We start from the raw sequence: 20420 nt of genomic DNA on the forward strand, positions 1-20420 counted from the left end.
TTATACCATTATGTGTTAAAAATACCAGTAGTGTGTAGTATGTGTTATACCAGTATGTGTTATACCAGTATGTGTTATACCAGTATGTTTTATACCAGTATGTGTTGTACCAGTATGTGTTGTACCAGTATGTGTTGTACCAGTATGTGTTGTACCAGTATGTGTTATACCAGTATGTGTTATACCAGTATGTGTTATACCAGTATGTGTTGTACCAGTATGCGTTATACCAGTATGCGTTATACCAGTATGTGTTGTACCAGTATGTGTTGTACCAGTATGTGTTATACCAGTATGTGTTATACCAGTATGTGTTATACCAGTATGTGTTATAGGGTGTCGGGTAATTTCCTCCGGTTGTAGTGAAGGTTCACTTGTATTAAGAGTTCATTGTTGTGATGAAGGTCTCCTTCTTGCAAGGAATTAAGGGACAGGCAGTGGATGAGAAGTGTAAGTAAGTAAGTAAGTAAGTAAGTAAGTAAGTAAGTAAGTAAGTAAGTAAGTAAGTAAGTAAGTTTATTCAGGTATACACAATACAGTTACATAGAATTATCATACATAGCAGCATATGTGTAGAGAACCTGGGATAACCCAAAAAAGTCAGACAGAGTGACTTATTTATTTATGATTCGGTTTCTTTCATTTTTGGTGTACGTTAAGAAACATGTGTCCATCATACATTGAACAAGTGTCAGTAAGACAGCCCGACAAACAATTGAGGAAAAAAATATTTACTCAAATCATATATGGCAAGATGTTGTTTGGGCTCAACCTGCTGATAAAACATGGCTAATCCAAATTTATCTCGGTTATAATTACTGTATTTTATCCTATCTTCATTCTTAAAAACAATTGTATAGTTTTGACCTTTAGAAAAATATGTATCTGCCTTTTATCCTCACACAAATAAAAAAAACAGTTATTCTTTAATGTCTGTGAAATTCATTGCATTCCTGTCATTATTAATGACAGAAAAGCAAGATATAAATAAATAACTTACTTCCGAGATAATCGACAAAAACGAGCACATGCCGAAAAAAAAAATCGACAAATAGCTTTTTTTTTTAGTTGTATGGTGCATTACGAGTGTATATCATAGTTAGCCCTGTACTACTCTCCGTTTTCTCTAATATAAAGTACCCAGGAGGGGAGTAGAGGATGGTAGATTATCCCCTATCCTCTAGTGGTAACTTAATCCCTCCGACCGACCGCCGGTCTACTGCTCGGTATTATGTTATTTATATTGCTTATTATGTCATATTAGATCAATTGTGATAGGTAAATAAGCCGTATTATTGATATTAGCTTAATAATAAAGCATATTTCCCTCATCACAAGACGCAGGAGTTACTGCTGAAGTCAGCAAATGTTCCCAGACTGTTCCTAACTGGCTCCCAGACTACATAATACCTCCACCCACTCTGTTATCATGCTAAATCGTCAATTATATTGAAAAGAATAAAACAAGAACTAAATGAAAAGGAAATTGGAAAAAAATATCAACTTCACACACGGAGGGCCCGGGTTCGATTCCATGCGGGTGGAAACATTTTGACGCATTTCCTTACACCTGTTGTCCTGTTAACATAGCCGCAAGTAGGTACCTGGGTGCTAGTCGACTGGTGTGGGTCACATCCTGGGGGACAAGATTAAGGACCACAATGGAAATAAGTTAGACAGTCCTGGATGACGCACTGACTTTCTTGGGTTATTCTGGGTGGCTAACCCTCAGGGGTTAAAAATCCGAATGAAATATTATCTTATCTTACCTAACATCGAGGACATGTGAGCAGGTACGGTAGGGGTGGCGGCATCACCATATATGTTATAAATGACTATAGTTCCTTGTAATAACATCACACGACAATAAATCTTATACCAGAGTGCTGCCGAAGAGATAAGCTAATTTTCTTTATTATTAGCTAAATTTTCGTATTTTTCGATTTTTTTAATTCGTGCACCGAGTGCGTTAGCCGCCCCAGAACTTTACAAATCATAGACCAGTGATGAGTAACGAAGCTGGAGAGCTTAACATTATATTTTCAGAATTATTTTTTTTCAGTTTATTACGAGGGAAGACTGGCAGTGAGAGAATAGTCTCTATCTCACCTTTGTAACTTGTTCATGATTGTGACCAGATCTACCTGGAGTTCATTACCTTTGTAACTTGTTTAGGGGCTTTGGTGGCCTGGTGGCTAATGCTCTCGCTTCACACGGAGGGTCTGGGTTCGATTCCCAGCTAGAGTAGAAACATTGGGCGTGTTTCTTTCCACCTGTTGTCTATGTTCCCCATCAGTAAAATGGGTACCTGGGTGTTAGTCGACTGGTGTGGGTCGCATCCTGGGACACTGACCTAATTTGCACGACATGCTCTGCATAACAAGGGGCTTTCTATATAGTAATATGTCACGGTTGTCAGCTAGGACTGTGTACCATGTACATGTACTTGTACTAAATAAATAAAGATATCTATCAAAACTCTGGGGCCCGGTCCATGGACCCATTATGTACCTCTGTAATCTTTTGACTACCAGGAGTTTACTTACCTGGAGTTTACCTACCTGGAGTTTACCTACCTGGAGCTTACCTACCTGGAGTTTACCTACCTGGAGTTTAGCTACCTGGAGTTTATCTACCTGGAGTTTACCTACCTGGAGTTTACCTGCCCACAGGATGGGTATGATGTGTATAAGAAACATATTAAACAAACCAAAATCTCTCACTATTAACAGAGGAACAAGCTTCCACTAATATTTGAATAACCAACACAGGCTTAGTATTTCATAATAATTTAATTATTCCAGATATTTTCTTCTCTCTCTCTCTTTCTCATATATAATATTTAATGCAGATAAGACGTGTCAAGACGGAGATTTGGTAATCACAATAATGACTTCACACTTGATGGTCGTGCGGATGTTGCCGGTGGCAGTACTGAGGGTGATGCTGCTGCTGCTGCTGAAAGAAACTGGTGAACATAACTATGATGCCTCTTACAGGCTCGGCACCCACTACGACTTTATTATTGGTAAGTCACCTGGGAAACTCTTGTCTCACTGAATATCTTATGTATGTGTCTTTTATATATATATATATATATATATATATATATATATATATATATATATATATATATATATATATATATATATATATATATATATATATATATAAACACGCTAGATAACAGGGATATCTTGCTACTCCTACTTACACTTTGGTCACACTTCACAGACACGCACATGCATATATATATATATACATACATCTAGGTTTTTCTCCTTTTTCTAAATAGCTCTTGTTCTTCTTTATTTCTTCTATTGTCCATGGGGAAGTGGAAAAGAATCTTTCCTCCGTAAGCCATGCGTGTCGTATGAGGCGACTAAAATGCCGGGAGCAATGGGCTAGTAACCCCTTCTCCTGTAGACATTTACTAAAAAAGAGAAGAAGAAAAACTTTATAAAACTGGGATGCTTGAATGTGCGTGGATGTAGTGCGGATGACAAGAAACAGATGATTGCTGATGTTATGAATGAAAAGAAGTTGGATGTCCTGGCCCTAAGCGAAACAAAGCTGAAGGGGGTAGGGGAGTTTCGGTGGGGGGAAATAAATGGGATTAAATCTGGAGTATCTGAGAGAGTTAGAGCAAAGGAAGGGATAGCAGTAATGTTGAATGATCAGTTATGGAAGGAGAAAAGAGAATATGAATGTGTAAATTCAAGAATTATGTGGAATAAAGTAAAGGTTGGATGCGAGAAGTGGGTCATAATAAGCGTGTATGCACCTGGAGAAGAGAGGAATGTAGAGGAGAGAGAGAGATTTTGGGAGATGTTAAGTGAATGTATAGGAGCCTTTGAACCAAGTGAGAGAGTAATTGTGGCAGGGGACCTGAATGCTAAAGTAGGAGAAACTTTTAGAGAGGGTGTGGTAGGTAAGTTTGGGGTGCCAGGTGTAAATGATAATGGGAGCCCTTTGATTGAACTTTGTATAGAAAGGGGTTTAGTTATAGGCAATACATATTTTAAGAAAAAGAGGATAAATAAGTATACAAGATATGATGTAGGGCGAAATGACAGTAGTTTGTTGGATTATGTATTGGTAGATAAAAGACTGTTGAGTAGACTTCAGAATGTACATGTTTATAGAGGGGCCACAGATATATCAGATCACTTTCTAGTTGTAGCTACACTGAGAGTAAAAGGTAGATGGGATACAAGGAGAATAGAAGCGTCAGGGAAGAGAGAGGTGAAGGTTTATAAACTAAAAGAGGAGGCAGTTAGGGTAAGATATAAACAGCTATTGGAGGATAGATGGGCTAATGAGAGCATAGGCAATGGGATCGAAAAGGTATGGGGTAGGTTTAAAAATGTAGTGTTAGAGTGTTCAGCAGAAGTTTGTGGTTACAGGAAAGTGGGTGCAGGAGGGAAGAGGAGCAATTGGTGGAATGATGATGTAAGGGAGAAAATTTTAGCATATGAGAAGTTTTTACAAAGTAGAAGTGATGCAAGGAGGGAAGAGTATATGGAGAAAAAGAGAGAGGTTAAGAGTGTGGTGAAGCAATGTAAAAAGAGAGCAAATGAGAGCGTGGGTGAGATGTTATCAACAAATTTTGTTGAAAATAAGAAAAAGTTTTGGAGTGAGAATAACAAGTTAAGAAAGCCTAGAGAACAAATGGATTTGTCAGTTAAAAATAGGAGAGGAGAGTTATTAAATGGAGAGTTAGAGGTATTGGGAAGATGGAGGGAATATTTTGAGGAATTGTTAAATGTTGATGAAGATAGGGAAGCTGTGATTTCGTGTATAGGGCAAGGAGGAACAACATCTTGTAGGAGTGAGGAAGAGCAAGTTGTGAATGTGGAGGAAGTTCGTGAGGCAGTAGGTAAAATGAAAGGGGGTAAGGCAGCCGGGATTGATGGGATAAAGATAAAAATGTTAAAAGCACGTGGGGATATAGTTTTGGAGTGGTTGGTGAAATTATTTAATAAATGTATGGAAGAGGGTAAGGTACCTAGGGATTGGCAGAGAGCATGCATAGTTCCTTTGTATAAAGGCAAAGGGGATAAAAGAGAGTGCAAAAATTATAGGGGGATAAGTCTGTTGAGTATACCTGGCAAAGTGTATGGTAGAGTTATTATTGAAAGAATTAAGAGTAAGACGGAGAATAGGACAGCAGATGAACAAGGAGGCTTTAGGAAAGGTAGGGGGTGTGTGGACCAGGTGTTTACAGTGAAACATATAAGTGAACAGTATTTAGATAAGACTAAAGAGGTCTTTGTGGCATTTATGGATTTGGAAAAGGCGTATGACAGGGTGGATAGGGGGGCAATGTGGCAGATGTTGCAGGTGTATGGTGTAGGAGGTAGGTTACTGAAAGCAGTGAAGAGTTTTTACGAGAATAGTGAGGCTCAAGTTAGAGTATGTAGGAAAGAGAGAAATTATTTCCCAGTAAAAGTAGGCCTTAGACAAGGATGTGTGATGTCACCGTGGTTGTTTAATATATTTATAGATGGGGTTGTAAGAGAAGTAAATGCGAGGGTCTTGGCAAGAGGCGAGGAGTTAAAAGATAAAGAATCACACATAAAGTGGGAGTTGTCACAGTTGCTCTTTGCTGATGACACTGTGCTCTTGGGAGATTCTGAAGAGAAGTTGCAGAGATTGGTGAATGAATTTGGTAGGGTGTGCAAAAGAAGAAAATTGAAAGTGAATACAGGAAAGAGTAAGGTTATGAGGATAACAAAAAGATTAGGTGATGAAAGATTGGATATCAGATTGGAGGGAGAGAGTATGGAGGAGGTGAATGTATTCAGATATTTGGGAGTGGACGTGTCAGCGGATGGGTCTATGGAAGATGAGGTGAATCATAGAATTGATGAGGGGAAAAGGGTGAGTGGTGCACCTAGGAGTCTGTGGAGACAAAGAATTTTGTCCTTGGAGGCAAAGAGGGGAATGTATGAGAGTATAGTTTTACCAACGCTCTTATATGGGTGTGAAGCATGGGTGATGAATGTTGCAGCGAGGAGAAGGCTGGAGGCAGTGGAGATGTCATGTCTGAGAGCAATGTGTGGTGTGAATATAGTGCAGAGAATTCGTAGTTTGGAAGTTAGGAGGAGGTGCAGGATTACCAAAACTGTTGTCCACAGGGCTGAGGAAGGGTTGTTGAGGTGGTTCGGACATGCGGAGAGAATGGAGCGAAACAGAATAACTTCAAGAGTGTATCAGTCTGTAGTAGAAGGAAGGCGGGGTAGGGGTCGGCCTAGTAAAGGTTGGAGGGAGGGGGTAAAGGAGGTTTTGTGTGCGAGGGGCTTGGACTTCCAGCAGGCATGCGTGAGCGTGTTTGATAGGAGTGAATGGAGACAAATGGTTTTTAATACTTGACGTGCTGTTGGAGTGTGAGCAAAGTAACATTTATGAAGGGGTTCAGGGAAATCGGCAGGCCGGACTTGAGTCCTGGAGATGGGAAGTACAGTGCCTGCACCCTGAAGGAGGGGTGTTAATGTTGCAGTTTAAAAACTGTAGTGTAAAGCACCCTTCTGGCAAGACAGTGATGGAGTGAATGATGGTGAAAGTTTTTCTTTTTCGGGCCACCCTGCCTTGGTGGGAATCGGCCAGTGTGATAATAAATAATAAATAAATAAATAAATATATATATATATATATATATATATATATATATATATATATATATATATATATATATATATATATATATATATATATATATATATACATATATATATATATATATATATATATATATATATATATATATATATATATATATATATATATATATATGCAATAAGATCACAGTAAACAGGTAGGTGATTTCAGGATATGCAAAACAACCACTGTGAAAGAATAGAGAAATTCCAAGCGTTTTCGTCACTACTCACATTATCAAGGAACAATGTTCCTTGATAATGTGAGTAGTCACGAAAGCGCTTGAAATTTCTCTATTCTTTCACAGTGGCTGTTTTGCATATATATATATATATATATATATATATATATATATATATATATATATATATATATATATATATATATATATATATATATATATATATGTATATATATATACATATATATATATATATATATATATATATATATATATATATATATATATATATATATATATTATAAAATATAGGGACGTACCACCTCTAGAACTGTCCTAGGGACCTTCATCATCAGAGAAAAGAATAAACTTACTTCAGGCAAAATTCAAGATTCTCCCTGAAGCAGTTTGAGAATTTTCTCCTACCACCCATTATATTTGATATATATTTTATTTTAAATACAAAATACATTGACAAAACATTCACAAAGATACAATAAAAAGTAAAACAACATAGGTAACTCAGAGCTACGTCTCAAATGCTTCATCTAGCTCCCCAGCAGTGGGCCGTGTGCCCAGAATGCTGAAGGCATTTCCTCTCTGGATCGCAACACTGAGTCTCTGAAAGAGGAAGCTGGTCGCCCTGTGGTCCATGGTTTCTATGATGAGGTTTTCACCCAGCTCTTTGACGAACTTTAGAGCACTCTTGCCCCATGCTCCAAGGCTCTCCGATCCTATTGGGATGAAGTTATAGCAAGTGGAAAGGTCTTCTTATTTGCTGATCTTCCGGGTCTCTCTGTGGCTAGTAGCTTCACCCCTTCCACTACGGAGTATGGCAAGTAGGTGTCTGCCAATGTGGCAGCACAGGTGTAGTCCCATGCAATCTGCTTTCCATCCTTCCAAGGTAGCACAGTGGCTCCATCAGGACGCTTTTGACTTCCGTCAGACCTCTGCACTTGGGGTTCCCGTTGAGATGGGCAACGGGCTGTGGCAAGGGCTCTCTTTATGTCATTGACCTCCTCATGTCTGGCATACCTCCCTTCTGCTGTGTGACACACAAGACCATGAAGTCCGAATTGATCAGCAGTCGCCCTGCCGTAAATACACCCATGTTCGGTGAGGATGGGGGTGGCTAGGCGAAGAGCAACACCAATCCGAATGGCCTGTGGGTCTCGTGGAGTGCACAAGGAGGAATTGGGAACAGCTAACAGGAAATCTCCTGAGTGTGGTGCCTTCACTGCCAGGAGACGAGCTTTGTCCTTTCCTGAGGTGTTGGAGAGCATTGTGTTGGCGATTTTTTCCATGATCGGTTTGTCCCAGTGGGAATGTTTGTGCTGTTTGGGAGGAGCTGGTCTACTGGAGGAGTCTGTAAGGGTGTCCCATCGAATCGTTGCTTCAGTAAACCTGGGGTCTTGAGCTCCTACCACGTCTCTCAAGCGTTCGGGAACAATCTTCTTGACTAATGCACTGGACAGAAAAGCAGGGAAAGCAAAATGCGTTGCTTTGCGCACCCCTATACCTCCCAGCCGCACTGGGAGGGTTGCCTGATCCCATTGCTTATCCTCTAGTGACAGGTTCAGTGCCTTCTTAAAGGTTGACCTCAGGTGTGCGTTATATTCGTCGAGTGTTGGGTTGTCAAAAGAGGGTGCACACCTCAGGAAGTGAGTCTTGGCATAGTAAGGCACCTTGTGAGGAGATACAGAGCATCATGGGCATCAAGATCGCTTATTCTGTCCTCCATTCTCATCAGGTCATTCAATTTGTCTTTATGTATATATATATATATATATATATATATATATATATATATATATATATATATATATATATATATATATATATATATATATATATATATATATACATATATATATATATATATATATATATATATATATATATATATATATATATATATATATATATATATATATATATATATATATATATATATGCAAATAATTGCAGACGCCACGGGGGTAGAAGGGGTGGAAATCTTTAGATCAAGTGCTTTCACACTTCTCAGTGCATCATCAGGAGCTGTGCAATGTTGCAAGGGAGCAACCAAAGCAGGGAGAGAGGTGTCAGAGTAGCGTAGGTGTCACCGTCCACGTTTACCCATAGACTGCGGTTAGTGGTCGGTGCCAACCCCACCCACAATCCAGGGCAACATGGGTTCAGGGCAGGTCGCTCCTGCCTCTCACAACTACTGGATCACTATGACATGGCCTTGGATGCACTGGAAGAAAATCAGAATGCAGATGTAATATACACAGACTTTGCAAAAGCATTTGACAAATGCGATCATGGCGTAATAGCCCTTAAAATACGTGCTAAAGGAATAACTGGGAAAGTGGGGAGATGGATCTTCAACTTCCTAACAAATCGAACACAAAGAGTAGTGGTCAACAGAGTTAAATCGGAGGCTGCCATAGTGAAGAGCTCTGTTCCACAAGGCACAGTACTCGCCCCCATCTTATTCCTTATCCTCATATCAGACATAAACAGAGATATACACCACAGCACCGTATCATCCTTTGCGGATGATACTAGGATCTGCATGAGGCTGTCATCTGCTGAGGACGCGGTTAACCTCCAAGAAGATATAAACAAAGTTTTCCAGTGGGCAACGGTAAACAATATGATGTTCAATGAGGACAAATTCCAACTACTCCGTTATGGAAAACTGGAGGAGATAATAACTAGAACAGAGTATACTACTGACTCCGGCCATACAATAGAGCGGAAAAATAATGTAAGGGACCTGGGAGTAGTAATGTCTGAGGATCTCACTTTCAAGGATCACAACAGTGCCACAATCGCACGTGCAAAGAAAATGATAGGATGGATAATGAGAACTTTCAAAACGAGAGATGCCAAGCCCATGATGATCCTTTTCAAATCACTTGTTCTCTCTAGGCTGGAATACTGCTGTACATTAACATCTCCATACAAAGCAGGTGAAATCGCAGATCTAGAGAGTGTTCAGAGATCCTTTACTGCACGTATAAGTTCTGTCAAGCACCTTAACTACTGGGAACGCTTGAAAGCACTTGACTTGTACTCGTTGGAACGCAGGAGGGAGAGATATATCATAATCTACACTTGGAAAATCTTGGAAGGAATGGTCCCAAATCTGCACACAGAAATCACTCCCTACGAAAGTAAAAGACTGGGCAGGCGATGCAAAATGCCGCCAATAAAAAGTAGGGGCGCCATTGGTACAGTAAGAGAAAACACCATAAGTGCCCGGGGCCCAAAACTGTTCAACAGCCTCCCATCAAGCATTAGGGGAATTGCCAATAAACCCCTGGCTGCCTTCAAGAGAGAGCTGGACAGATACCTAAAGTCAGTGCCGGATCAGCCGGGCTGTGGCTCGTACGTCGGACTGCGTGCGGCCAGCAGTAACAGCCTAGTTGATCAGGCCCTGATCCATCGGGAGGCCTGGTCATGGACCGGGCCGCGGGGGCGTTGATCCCCGGAATAACCTCCAGGTATCCAAGGTTATTTATTATTTATACCCTACCATCATCCCCCTACTAACCATATGAAGTAGGAGAGTTTCTGAGATGTCAAGTATGAAATTATAAGATATATAAAGCCAGCCCTAAACTTTTTCTAATTGTTTATAACAGGTCATGTGGTTTGAGAAAATAAGTTTCTCGTTAGATACTGTTCTGTTATTATTCTGTGTGACCTTTCCAAATAATGAAAGAAAGGAATACAATGTGCTCTTTCTCTGTGTAAATGTCCTGCTCTGAGGTACTCGAATGTTCTGACGAACTAAATTCCACTAATACCCTTTACCTTTCCTTACGTTATCTCGTTATCTTGTGTGCTTGTCACTGTATGGTACATTAACAGCTACACGTGTTATATAACCATCACAACTGACGTGGTTTGGTGTGTAGACACAGGTCGGGCGTCACTAATCCATCAACCTGCCTGGCACAATGAAGAATACTGTGATGTTTGTATAGGATTGTTGTATAAGACTGTGTACAATGAACTCTACTAAACAGTTATCGAGCTTGTAAAGCCCACATTTTGAGTTGTATACTGTATTCCTTTCATGATTCAAGAGGGAAGATTCAATTATGTTTCTTTCCATGACAGAACTGTTTGGTACTATAATCTGGGCAGCATCCCACCCCAGTGGGTGATTACATGCACTAACATGGTTAACGATAGTGTTCAACTTCTGCCCTGCCCTGACTGAGTATTTATGCTGAGCAATTCTGAGGGATTCAGGGAAACCGGTTATTTTCTTATAGCCGGACTTGAGTCCTGGAAATGGGAAGTACAATGCCTGCACTTTGGAGGAGGGGTTTGGGATATTAGCAGTTTGGAGGGATATGTTGTGTATCTTTATACGTATATGCTTCTAAACTGTTGTATTCTGAGCACCTCTGCAAAAGCAGTGATAATGTGTGAGTGTGGTGAAAGTGTTGAATGATGATGAAAGTATTTTCTTTTTGGGGATTTTCTTTCTTTTTTGGGTCACCCTGCCTCGGTGGGAGACGACCAACTTGTTGGAAAAAAAAAAAAATTCTGGTTTCCAGAAATTTACCTGTTTGACCGATATATGAGAACATTGAGTACATGGGACCTTGTAAACCCCACCAACTTTGTTGAAGAGTGTGTTTTTATCAGCCTTTGTTTCACTGTCACCGTGTTTTTGGAAGCAAGTTTATATTGATATTTTTTAATGCAAAGGTATGCTATGTGGAACTTTATTCCAACAAATGTTTCCCAATTGCCCATTAAGATTCACAAAAGCTTATAAAGAACTCAATAATGATCAGACTTCGCACCTCTCACGAGGTGATAAATCTAAGATAGCTGTTATTATGGACAAAACTAAATATTTAGAGAAAATGAACCATTTATTGATTGATAATGAAACGTATGAACCGCTCATTAAAAACCCCACTGACCAAGTCAACAGCCATTTTAATAAACACCTTAAAACGTTATTGAAATGGAATGATGAATTAAATATCTGTCGGCTAGGTCAGCAACTCTACCATATCTATATGGGGTAATCGAGATCCGTAAGCCGGAATATCCAGCCCGTCCTATTATTAGTTCAGTAGGCTCAGCAGCATATAATCTATCTAAATGGTTGGTTAAACTTCTAACTCCCATGGTTGGTAAGATCTCAGACTCCTATAATAAAAATAATGTTAACCTCATTGAGAGGCTCCAGAAATTAAACGTCCCTCTTGGCTTTTCGTTAGTGAGCTTCGATGTCACAGCTCTGTTCACCAAAGTCCCTGTCCCTGAGTTGCTTTCGTACCTCGAATAGGAACTAGAAAACTTCCCCATGCCCTTCCCCACGAAAACAATAACTGAATTGATAAAACTTTGTGATAGTGATTGCAAATTCGAGTTTGAAGGAAAATTCTAGGCATGTCAATGGAAAATCCCCTTAGCCCCTTACTCAGTAACTTGTATATGGAATTCTATAGGATCAGACTTCTTAATAAAGACATTCTCCCAGATAAAGCAAGGTGGTTCAGATACGTAGATGATGTTCTCTGCCTGTGGTCTAATGATCACGACATTGATGAGTTTCTTCCCAGACTCAATGGCTTAGTACTTTCCATTAAGTTTACTTTAGAACATGAAATAAATAACACTTTGCCGTTCCTAGATGTTTTAATCCATTGTGTCGATAGAAAATTCAAATTCACAGTTTATAGGAAGTCCACCAATGTGTCGTCATACATTCACTAGTATTCCAACCACAAAACCAAGGTAACAAGGAATGTGTTCCTCACAATGTTCTTGAGAACATTGCGCATCTACAGTCCAGAGTACCTAGAGGACGAAGTCAGCAAGATCTTCAACATAGCCACAAAACTGAAATATTCCAGGGATTTTGTCGAGAAGACAGTAATGTCAGCAAGAAATAGACTTCCTGCAGGACTGAACCTAAAGAAGTGATGGCCAGGAAAAATGTACTAGTTTTACCATACAATGAGGATCTGGTTTGCCTGCGTGAGGCATTAAAAAAGATCAATATAAACCTGCTTTCAAAAACACGGTGACAGTGAAACAAAGGTTGATTAAAAACACCCTCCAACAAAGTTGGTGGGGTTTACAAGGTCCCATGTACTTAGTGTTCTCTCTCATATATAACTCAAACAGGTAAAATTCTGGAACCCAGAATTGCTCAGCATAAATACTCAGTCGGGACAGGGCAGGAGTCGAAGGCTATCTTTAACCACGTTAGAGCCTGTAATCACCCACCGGGGTGGGATGCTGCTCAGATTATAGTACCAAACAGTTCTGTCATGGAAAGAAACATAATTGAATCTTCCCTCTTGAAACATGAAAGGAATACAGTATACAACTCAAATTATGGGCTTTACAAGCTCGATATCTATTTAGTAGAGTCCAATGTACACAATCTTAAACAACAATGTTATACAAAGCCAGAATATTGTTCATTATGCCAGCTGGGTTGATGGAGTGATGACGCCCAACCAATGTCTATGCACCAAAATTTCAAACCACGTCAGTTGTGATGGTTATATAACACGTGTAGCTGTTAATGTACCATACAGTGACAAGTACACAAGATAACAAGATAACTTAAGAAAAGGTTAAAGGGTATTAGTGGAATTTAGATCGTCAGAACATTCGAGTACCTCAGAGCAGGACATTTATACAGACAAAGAGCACATTGTATTCCTTTCTTTCATTATTTGGAAAGGTCACACAGAATAATAACGGAACAGTATCTAACGAGAAACTTATTTTCTCAAACCACATGACCTGTTATAAACAATTAGAAAAAGCTTAGGGCTGTTTTTTATATCTTATAATTTCATACTTGACATCTCAGAAACCCTCCTACTTCATATGGTTAGTAGGGGGATGATGGTAGGGTGGGGTTGGCACCGACCACTAACCGCAGTCTATGGGTAAACGTGGACGGTGACACCTATGCTATTCTGAGACCTCTGTTCGTGCTTTGTTGCTCCCTTGCAACATTGCACAGCTCCTGATGATGCACTGAGAAGTGTGAAAGTACTTGAGCTAAAAGCTTCCACTCCACCGTGGCTTGTCCTGCTGGGAAAAAGACTCATCAGGGTAACTAGGGATCCCAGGGCAGCTAGTTTTCTGTTCCAGCGGCTCAGTGCAGCTGTTCAAAGGGGTAATGCATGCTGCATTTTGGGCACACGCCCCAGCTCTGAGGAGCTGGATGAGATTTTCGCCTTATAATCGGTGATACACACGTAACAACATGTACCGTATATGCCACCTTTATATCAACAATGTATCTCTTAAATCTTCTGTGCCAAATTATGTAATAAAATATTCCTATTGGTAAAAAAAAATACTTTAAAAGATGGGGTGGTAGGGGAAGTGGAATATTCAAATGGCTTCAGGAAGAAATCCAAATATTCTTCCTTGAAGCCTTTTTATCCACTTCTCCGAGGCTATGAGTCCCACAATTTACACCAGAGGTGGACCCCATCCTATATATATATATATATATATATATATATATATATATATATATATATATATATATACGTATACTGGCTACTTCACTCTTTTCTCTTAGTGTCATTTGTAAATGGTCCACCAAGTTGGGCCGACAGGTGGTTGTAAGCTCCTCTCTCCATGTGCGAGTTATTTGTGTCTACGAAAGTAGCTACATAATTCCTATTTATATAACCTCCTAAGTGAAAGCTATTTAATCATCAGTTTAGCTTTTTTTTTTTTTTGGAAACTGTGAAAATGAGCATTCTGAGCCTTTATAAATACTAAGAAAATCTAAAATGTCTGAACATTAAAAGTATCTTACACCATATACATTATATATATATATATATACATATACATTATATATATATATATATACATATACATTATATATATATATATATATGTATATATATATATTATTGTGACCACGAAGGAGTGGTTTTGATCAATAACAACACCGCACAGCCAAGGACTCGAACCCATGCTGCTATGGCCTTCCTCATGGTGGGCAAAAACACATGACGCCCTAATCCACTGGACCATACGATCCTTAAGAGCAGTGCATCCAGCACAACTGGATGTTGTACTCACTACCTAAGTACACACGATGGTGTGGATGACTCTAGGCTAATTTCATTCTAGTCCCTCTTTGGTGTACTAGTACAACGAGCAGTATTTTATATTATTGTGACCACGAACGAGTGGTATTGATTAATAACAACACTGCACTAGCCAAGGACTCGAACCCATGCTGCTTTGACCTGTTTTATGGTGGGCAAAAACCCATGACGCCCTAATTCACTGGCCCACCATGAGGCAGGCCAAATCATCATGGGTTCGAGTCCTTGGCTAGTGCAGTGTTGTTATTGATCAATACCACTCCTTCGTGGTCACAATATATATATATATATATATATATATATATATATATATATATATATATATATATATATATATATATATATATATTTATTATCACACTGGCCGATTCCCACCAAGGCAGGGTGGCCCGAAAAAGAAAAACTTTCACCATCATTCACTCCATCACTGTCTTGCCAGAAGGGTGCTTTACACTACAGTTTTTAAACTGCAACATTAACACCCCTCCTTCAGAGTGCAGGCACTGTACTTCCCATCTCCAGGACTCAAGTCCGGCCTGCCGGTTTCCCTGAACCCCTTCATAAATGTTACTTTGCTCACACTCCAACAGCACGTCAAGTATTAAAAACCATTTGTCTCCATTCACTCCTATCAAACACGCTCATGCATATATATATATATATATATATATATATATATATATATATATATATATATATATATATATATATATATATATATATATATATATATATATATATATATATATATATATATATATATATAAGTTGGAGCAAGATTGATGGATGTTGGTAAGTTTTCATTTAAGTAATCACTTGCTCAGGTATTGGTGCTTAGAATTTTACTGGGGAGACTTGATCCTATGGTTTAGAAGTCATTTATCTTGTTAGCTGTTTCAGTAAGCTAAATTTGTGGTTCGTTTCCTTTACTTAGGAAAATATCTCTGGTTTTGTTTAGCTGTTGGATGCCCAGGATCAGTGAAGTGTCTTCCAGGTATTTTTATGTCTCCTCTTTTCAGCGAATCTGTTAGAATAGTACAGTTGGGTTTATTAGTTTGGTGAGGACTGACCTATAGTGTTTGCTAAGTTCATTTGTTAAGCCCCGTCTATTTTGTTTTTCATATTGATGTTTCTTATTAATGGATCTTGGAATGCTGTTAGTAATCCTCTGGCAACCTAATAGTTTAGTAGTGTTCTCTTTAGTTTTATGAGTCAATGTTTGATGCTCAGTCTATGTATGTTATTTAGATATATGTCTTTTCATTCATCGATACCATTGGCATTGGAAAATTCTGCAGGCAAGTCAGCTGAGCAGCTGCAGTGAAGTTACTCATTGATGCCTCTTCTAGGAGTCAGAAAGAGATCTTTCTATATTCCACTGACTGCTTAGAAATGTTTGTTAGGTGGGGTAGTGGCCATTAATGTTGTCTGTGAGTATCCCTCACTTGAGGGAAGCTAGTATATTTGTCCATATATGGTCAAATATGACTGCATTCAACTCGGTTTGCCTTGTCGGTTTAGTTATGGCTGATACTATTAATGAAATCAGTTACTGGTTGGTCATCTGTTGGGTCAAGGTTAATGTTGAAGTCTCCAGCTGGTAGTAGGTGATGCTTGTTCATTTGATTGATTGTTATTAGTGTTTTTAGGTTGTCACTACAAGTTGGGATATTAGTGCGAGGCATTCTTTATATAGCATCTACTGTAATGAGAGTCGTAAGGATGTTTACAGAGAAGTTAGAAAATATATATTCATCATATTCATCACTGATGTACGTGGATTTACAACGTAATAGTTCACTAGAAGAGATGGCAATATTTCCCTCTATTTGGTCTGGCCTGAACTTGTAGATTGTTGCGTACCCTGGTAGTGTCTATTGTGTCTTGGTTTAACCAGGTTACAGTAAGAATAATACAGGAGAAGGTTGTATTTAAGGAATCTAGGAGTGCCAGGAAGCCATCATAAAGTTTACTTAGGGATCCAGTGTTGTAATTAAAAAGTTATATATTCCTGGTTTTACTGAGAACTGTGTTAAAACTAATAAATATATAATGCTAAAATAATAATTAAGTAACTATTAAGACTAGAATATATATCAATAAAACACCTGATTTAGACTTTTTATTACAGTAATGTTAATATAAACTTCTCGCAATAAACAATAAAAAATAATGTGCACAGTTCTATACTAAAAAGAAAGTAAATTTATATTAAATTATATAAAAAAAACAATAAAAAATAAAATGGTTAATAGTAGATAGTTAAAAAATACTAGATAGAAAAAATATGTATAGTTCTTCAGTAAGAAAGTTGTGGAAGCTTAGTGAACGTAAATGGTGATAAAAGTCAGTAGAAAAGGTCACTAAATTAAAATAAACTGTATATTTTTCTTAAGTAAACAGAATAGTGATGTTGTAGTGACTGAGTAACAAAAACTATGAAGTAGATTGTTGTTTGACATACATAGCTGACAGCTGACATGCTGTTTGACATACATAGCTGACAGCTGACATGCTGTTTGACATACATAGCTGACAGCTGACATGCTGTTTGACATATATAGCTGACAGCTGACATGCTGTTTGACATACATAGCTGACAGCTGACATGCTGTTTGACATACATAGCTGACAGCTGACATGCTGTTTGACATACATAGCTGACAGCTGACATGCTGTTTGACATATATAGCTGACAGCTGACATGCTGTTTGACATATATAGCTGACAGCTGACATGCTGTTTGACATATATAGCTGACAGCTGACATGCTGTTTGACATACATAGCTGACAGCTGACATGCTGTTTGACATACATAGCTGACAGCTGACATGCTGTTTGACATACATAGCTGACAGCTGACATGCTGTTTGACATACATAGCTGACAGCTGACATGCTGTTTGACATACATAGCTGACAGCTGACATGCTGTTTGACATACATAGCTGACAGCTGACATGCTGTTTGACATACATAGCTGACAGCTGACATGCTGTTTGACATACATAGCTGACAGCTGACATGCTGTTTGACATACATAGCTGACAGCTGACATGCTGTTTGACATATATAGCTGACAGCTGACATGCTGTTTGACATACATAGCTGACAGCTGACATGCTGTTTGACATACATAGCTGACAGCTGACATGCTGTTTGACATACATAGCTGACAGCTGACATGCTGTTTGACATACATAGCTGACAGCTGACATGCTGTTTGACATACATAGCTGACAGCTGACATGCTGTTTGACATACATAGCTGACAGCTGACATGCTGTTTGACATATATAGCTGACAGCTGACATGCTGTTTGACATACATAGCTGACAGCTGACATGCTGTTTGACATACATAGCTGACAGCTGACATGCTGTTTGACATACATAGCTGACAGCTGACATGCTGTTTGACATACATAGCTGACAGCTGACATGCTGTTTGACATATATAGCTGACAGCTGACATGCTGTTTGACATACATAGCTGACAGCTGACATGCTGTTTGACATATGTAGCTGACAGCTGACATGCTGTTTGACATACATAGCTGACAGCTGACATGCTGTTTGACATACATAGCTGACAGCTGACATGCTGTTTGACATACATAGCTGACAGCTGACATGCTGTTTGACATACATAGCTGACAGCTGACATGCTGTTTGACATACATAGCTGACAGCTGACATGCTGTTTGACATACATAGCTGACAGCTGACATGCTGTTTGACATATATAGCTGACAGCTGACATGCTGTTTGACATACATAGCTGACAGCTGACATGCTGTTTGACATACATAGCTGACAGCTGACATGCTGTTTGACATACATAGCTGACAGCTGACATGCTGTTTGACATACATAGCTGACAGCTGACATGCTGTTTGACATATATAGCTGACAGCTGACATGCTGTTTGACATACATAGCTGACAGCTGACATGCTGTTTGACATATATAGCTGACAGCTGACATGCTGTTTGACATACATAGCTGACAGCTGACATGCTGTTTGACATACATAGCTGACAGCTGACATGCTGTTTGACATACATAGCTGACAGCTGACATGCTGTTTGACATACATAGCTGACAGCTGACATGCTGTTTGACATATATAGCTGACAGCTGACATGCTGTTTGACATACATAGCTGACAGCTGACATGCTGTTTGACATATATAGCTGACAGCTGACATGCTGTTTGACATACATAGCTGACAGCTGACATGCTGTTTGACATACATAGCTGACAGCTGACATGCTGTTTGACATACATAGCTGACAGCTGACATGCTGTTTGACATACATAGCTGACAGCTGACATGCTGTTTGACATACATAGCTGACAGCTGACATGCTGTTTGACATACATAGCTGACAGCTGACATGCTGTTTGACATACATAGCTGACAGCTGACATGCTGTTTGACATACATAGCTGACAGCTGACATGCTGTTTGACATACATAGCTGACAGCTGACATGCTGTTTGACATACATAGCTGACAGCTGACATGCTGTTTGACATACATAGCTGACAGCTGACATGCTGTTTGACATACATAGCTGACAGCTGACATGCTGTTTGACATACATAGCTGACAGCTGACATGCTGTTTGACATACATAGCTGACAGCTGACATGCTGTTTGACATACATAGCTGACAGCTGACATGCTGTGTGACATACATAGCTGACAGCTGACATGCTGTTTGACATACACAGCTGACAGCTGACATGCTGTTTGACATACATAGCTGACAGCTGACATGCTGTTTGACATACATAGCTGACAGCTGACATGCTGTTTGACATACATAGCTGACAGCTGACATGCTGTTTGACATACATAGCTGACAGCTGACATGCTGTTTGACATACATAGCTGACAGCTGACATGCTGTTTGACATACATAGCTGACAGCTGACATGCTGTTTGACATACATAGCTGACAGCTGACATGCTGTTTGACATACATAGCTGACAGCTGACATGCTGTTTGACATACATAGCTGACAGCTGACATGCTGTTTGACATACATAGCTGACAGCTGACATGCTGTTTGACATACATAGCTGACAGCTGACATGCTGTTTGACATACATAGCTGACAGCTGACATGCTGTTTGACATACATAGCTGACAGCTGACATGCTGTTTGACATACATAGCTGACAGCTGACATGCTGTTTGACATACATAGCTGACAGCTGACATGCTGTTTGACATACATAGCTGACAGCTGACATGCTGTTTGACATACATAGCTGACAGCTGACATGCTGTTTGACATACATAGCTGACAGCTGACATGCTGTTTGACATACATAGCTGACAGCTGACAAATATATAAGACAGTAACAATGAATACTAGGATTTTGTAATACAGTATAGGAGTGGAATTATACTTATAGAGTAAGGTTTTATAACAGTGTTCGT

The 20420-nt window shown here is 39.3% G+C and overlaps 1 protein-coding gene across 2 annotated transcripts in view; it reads left to right on the forward strand.

Annotated features, from left to right (window-relative positions):
* The window catches only part of LOC138855066 (glucose dehydrogenase [FAD, quinone]-like), a 510380-nt gene that overhangs the window by 392483 nt on the left and 97477 nt on the right, over positions 1-20420 (forward strand). For both annotated transcript variants that reach the window (XM_070102042.1, XM_070102044.1), the window contains exon 2: positions 2852-3028. In XM_070102042.1, the coding sequence (XP_069958143.1) occupies positions 2890-3028 (139 nt within the window). In that variant the 5' untranslated portion in view covers positions 2852-2889. The remainder of the gene's footprint in view (positions 1-2851; positions 3029-20420) is intronic.

Source organism: Cherax quadricarinatus, chromosome 79 (genome assembly GCF_038502225.1).
Source record: "Cherax quadricarinatus isolate ZL_2023a chromosome 79, ASM3850222v1, whole genome shotgun sequence".
Lineage (NCBI taxonomy): Eukaryota > Metazoa > Arthropoda > Malacostraca > Decapoda > Parastacidae > Cherax > Cherax quadricarinatus.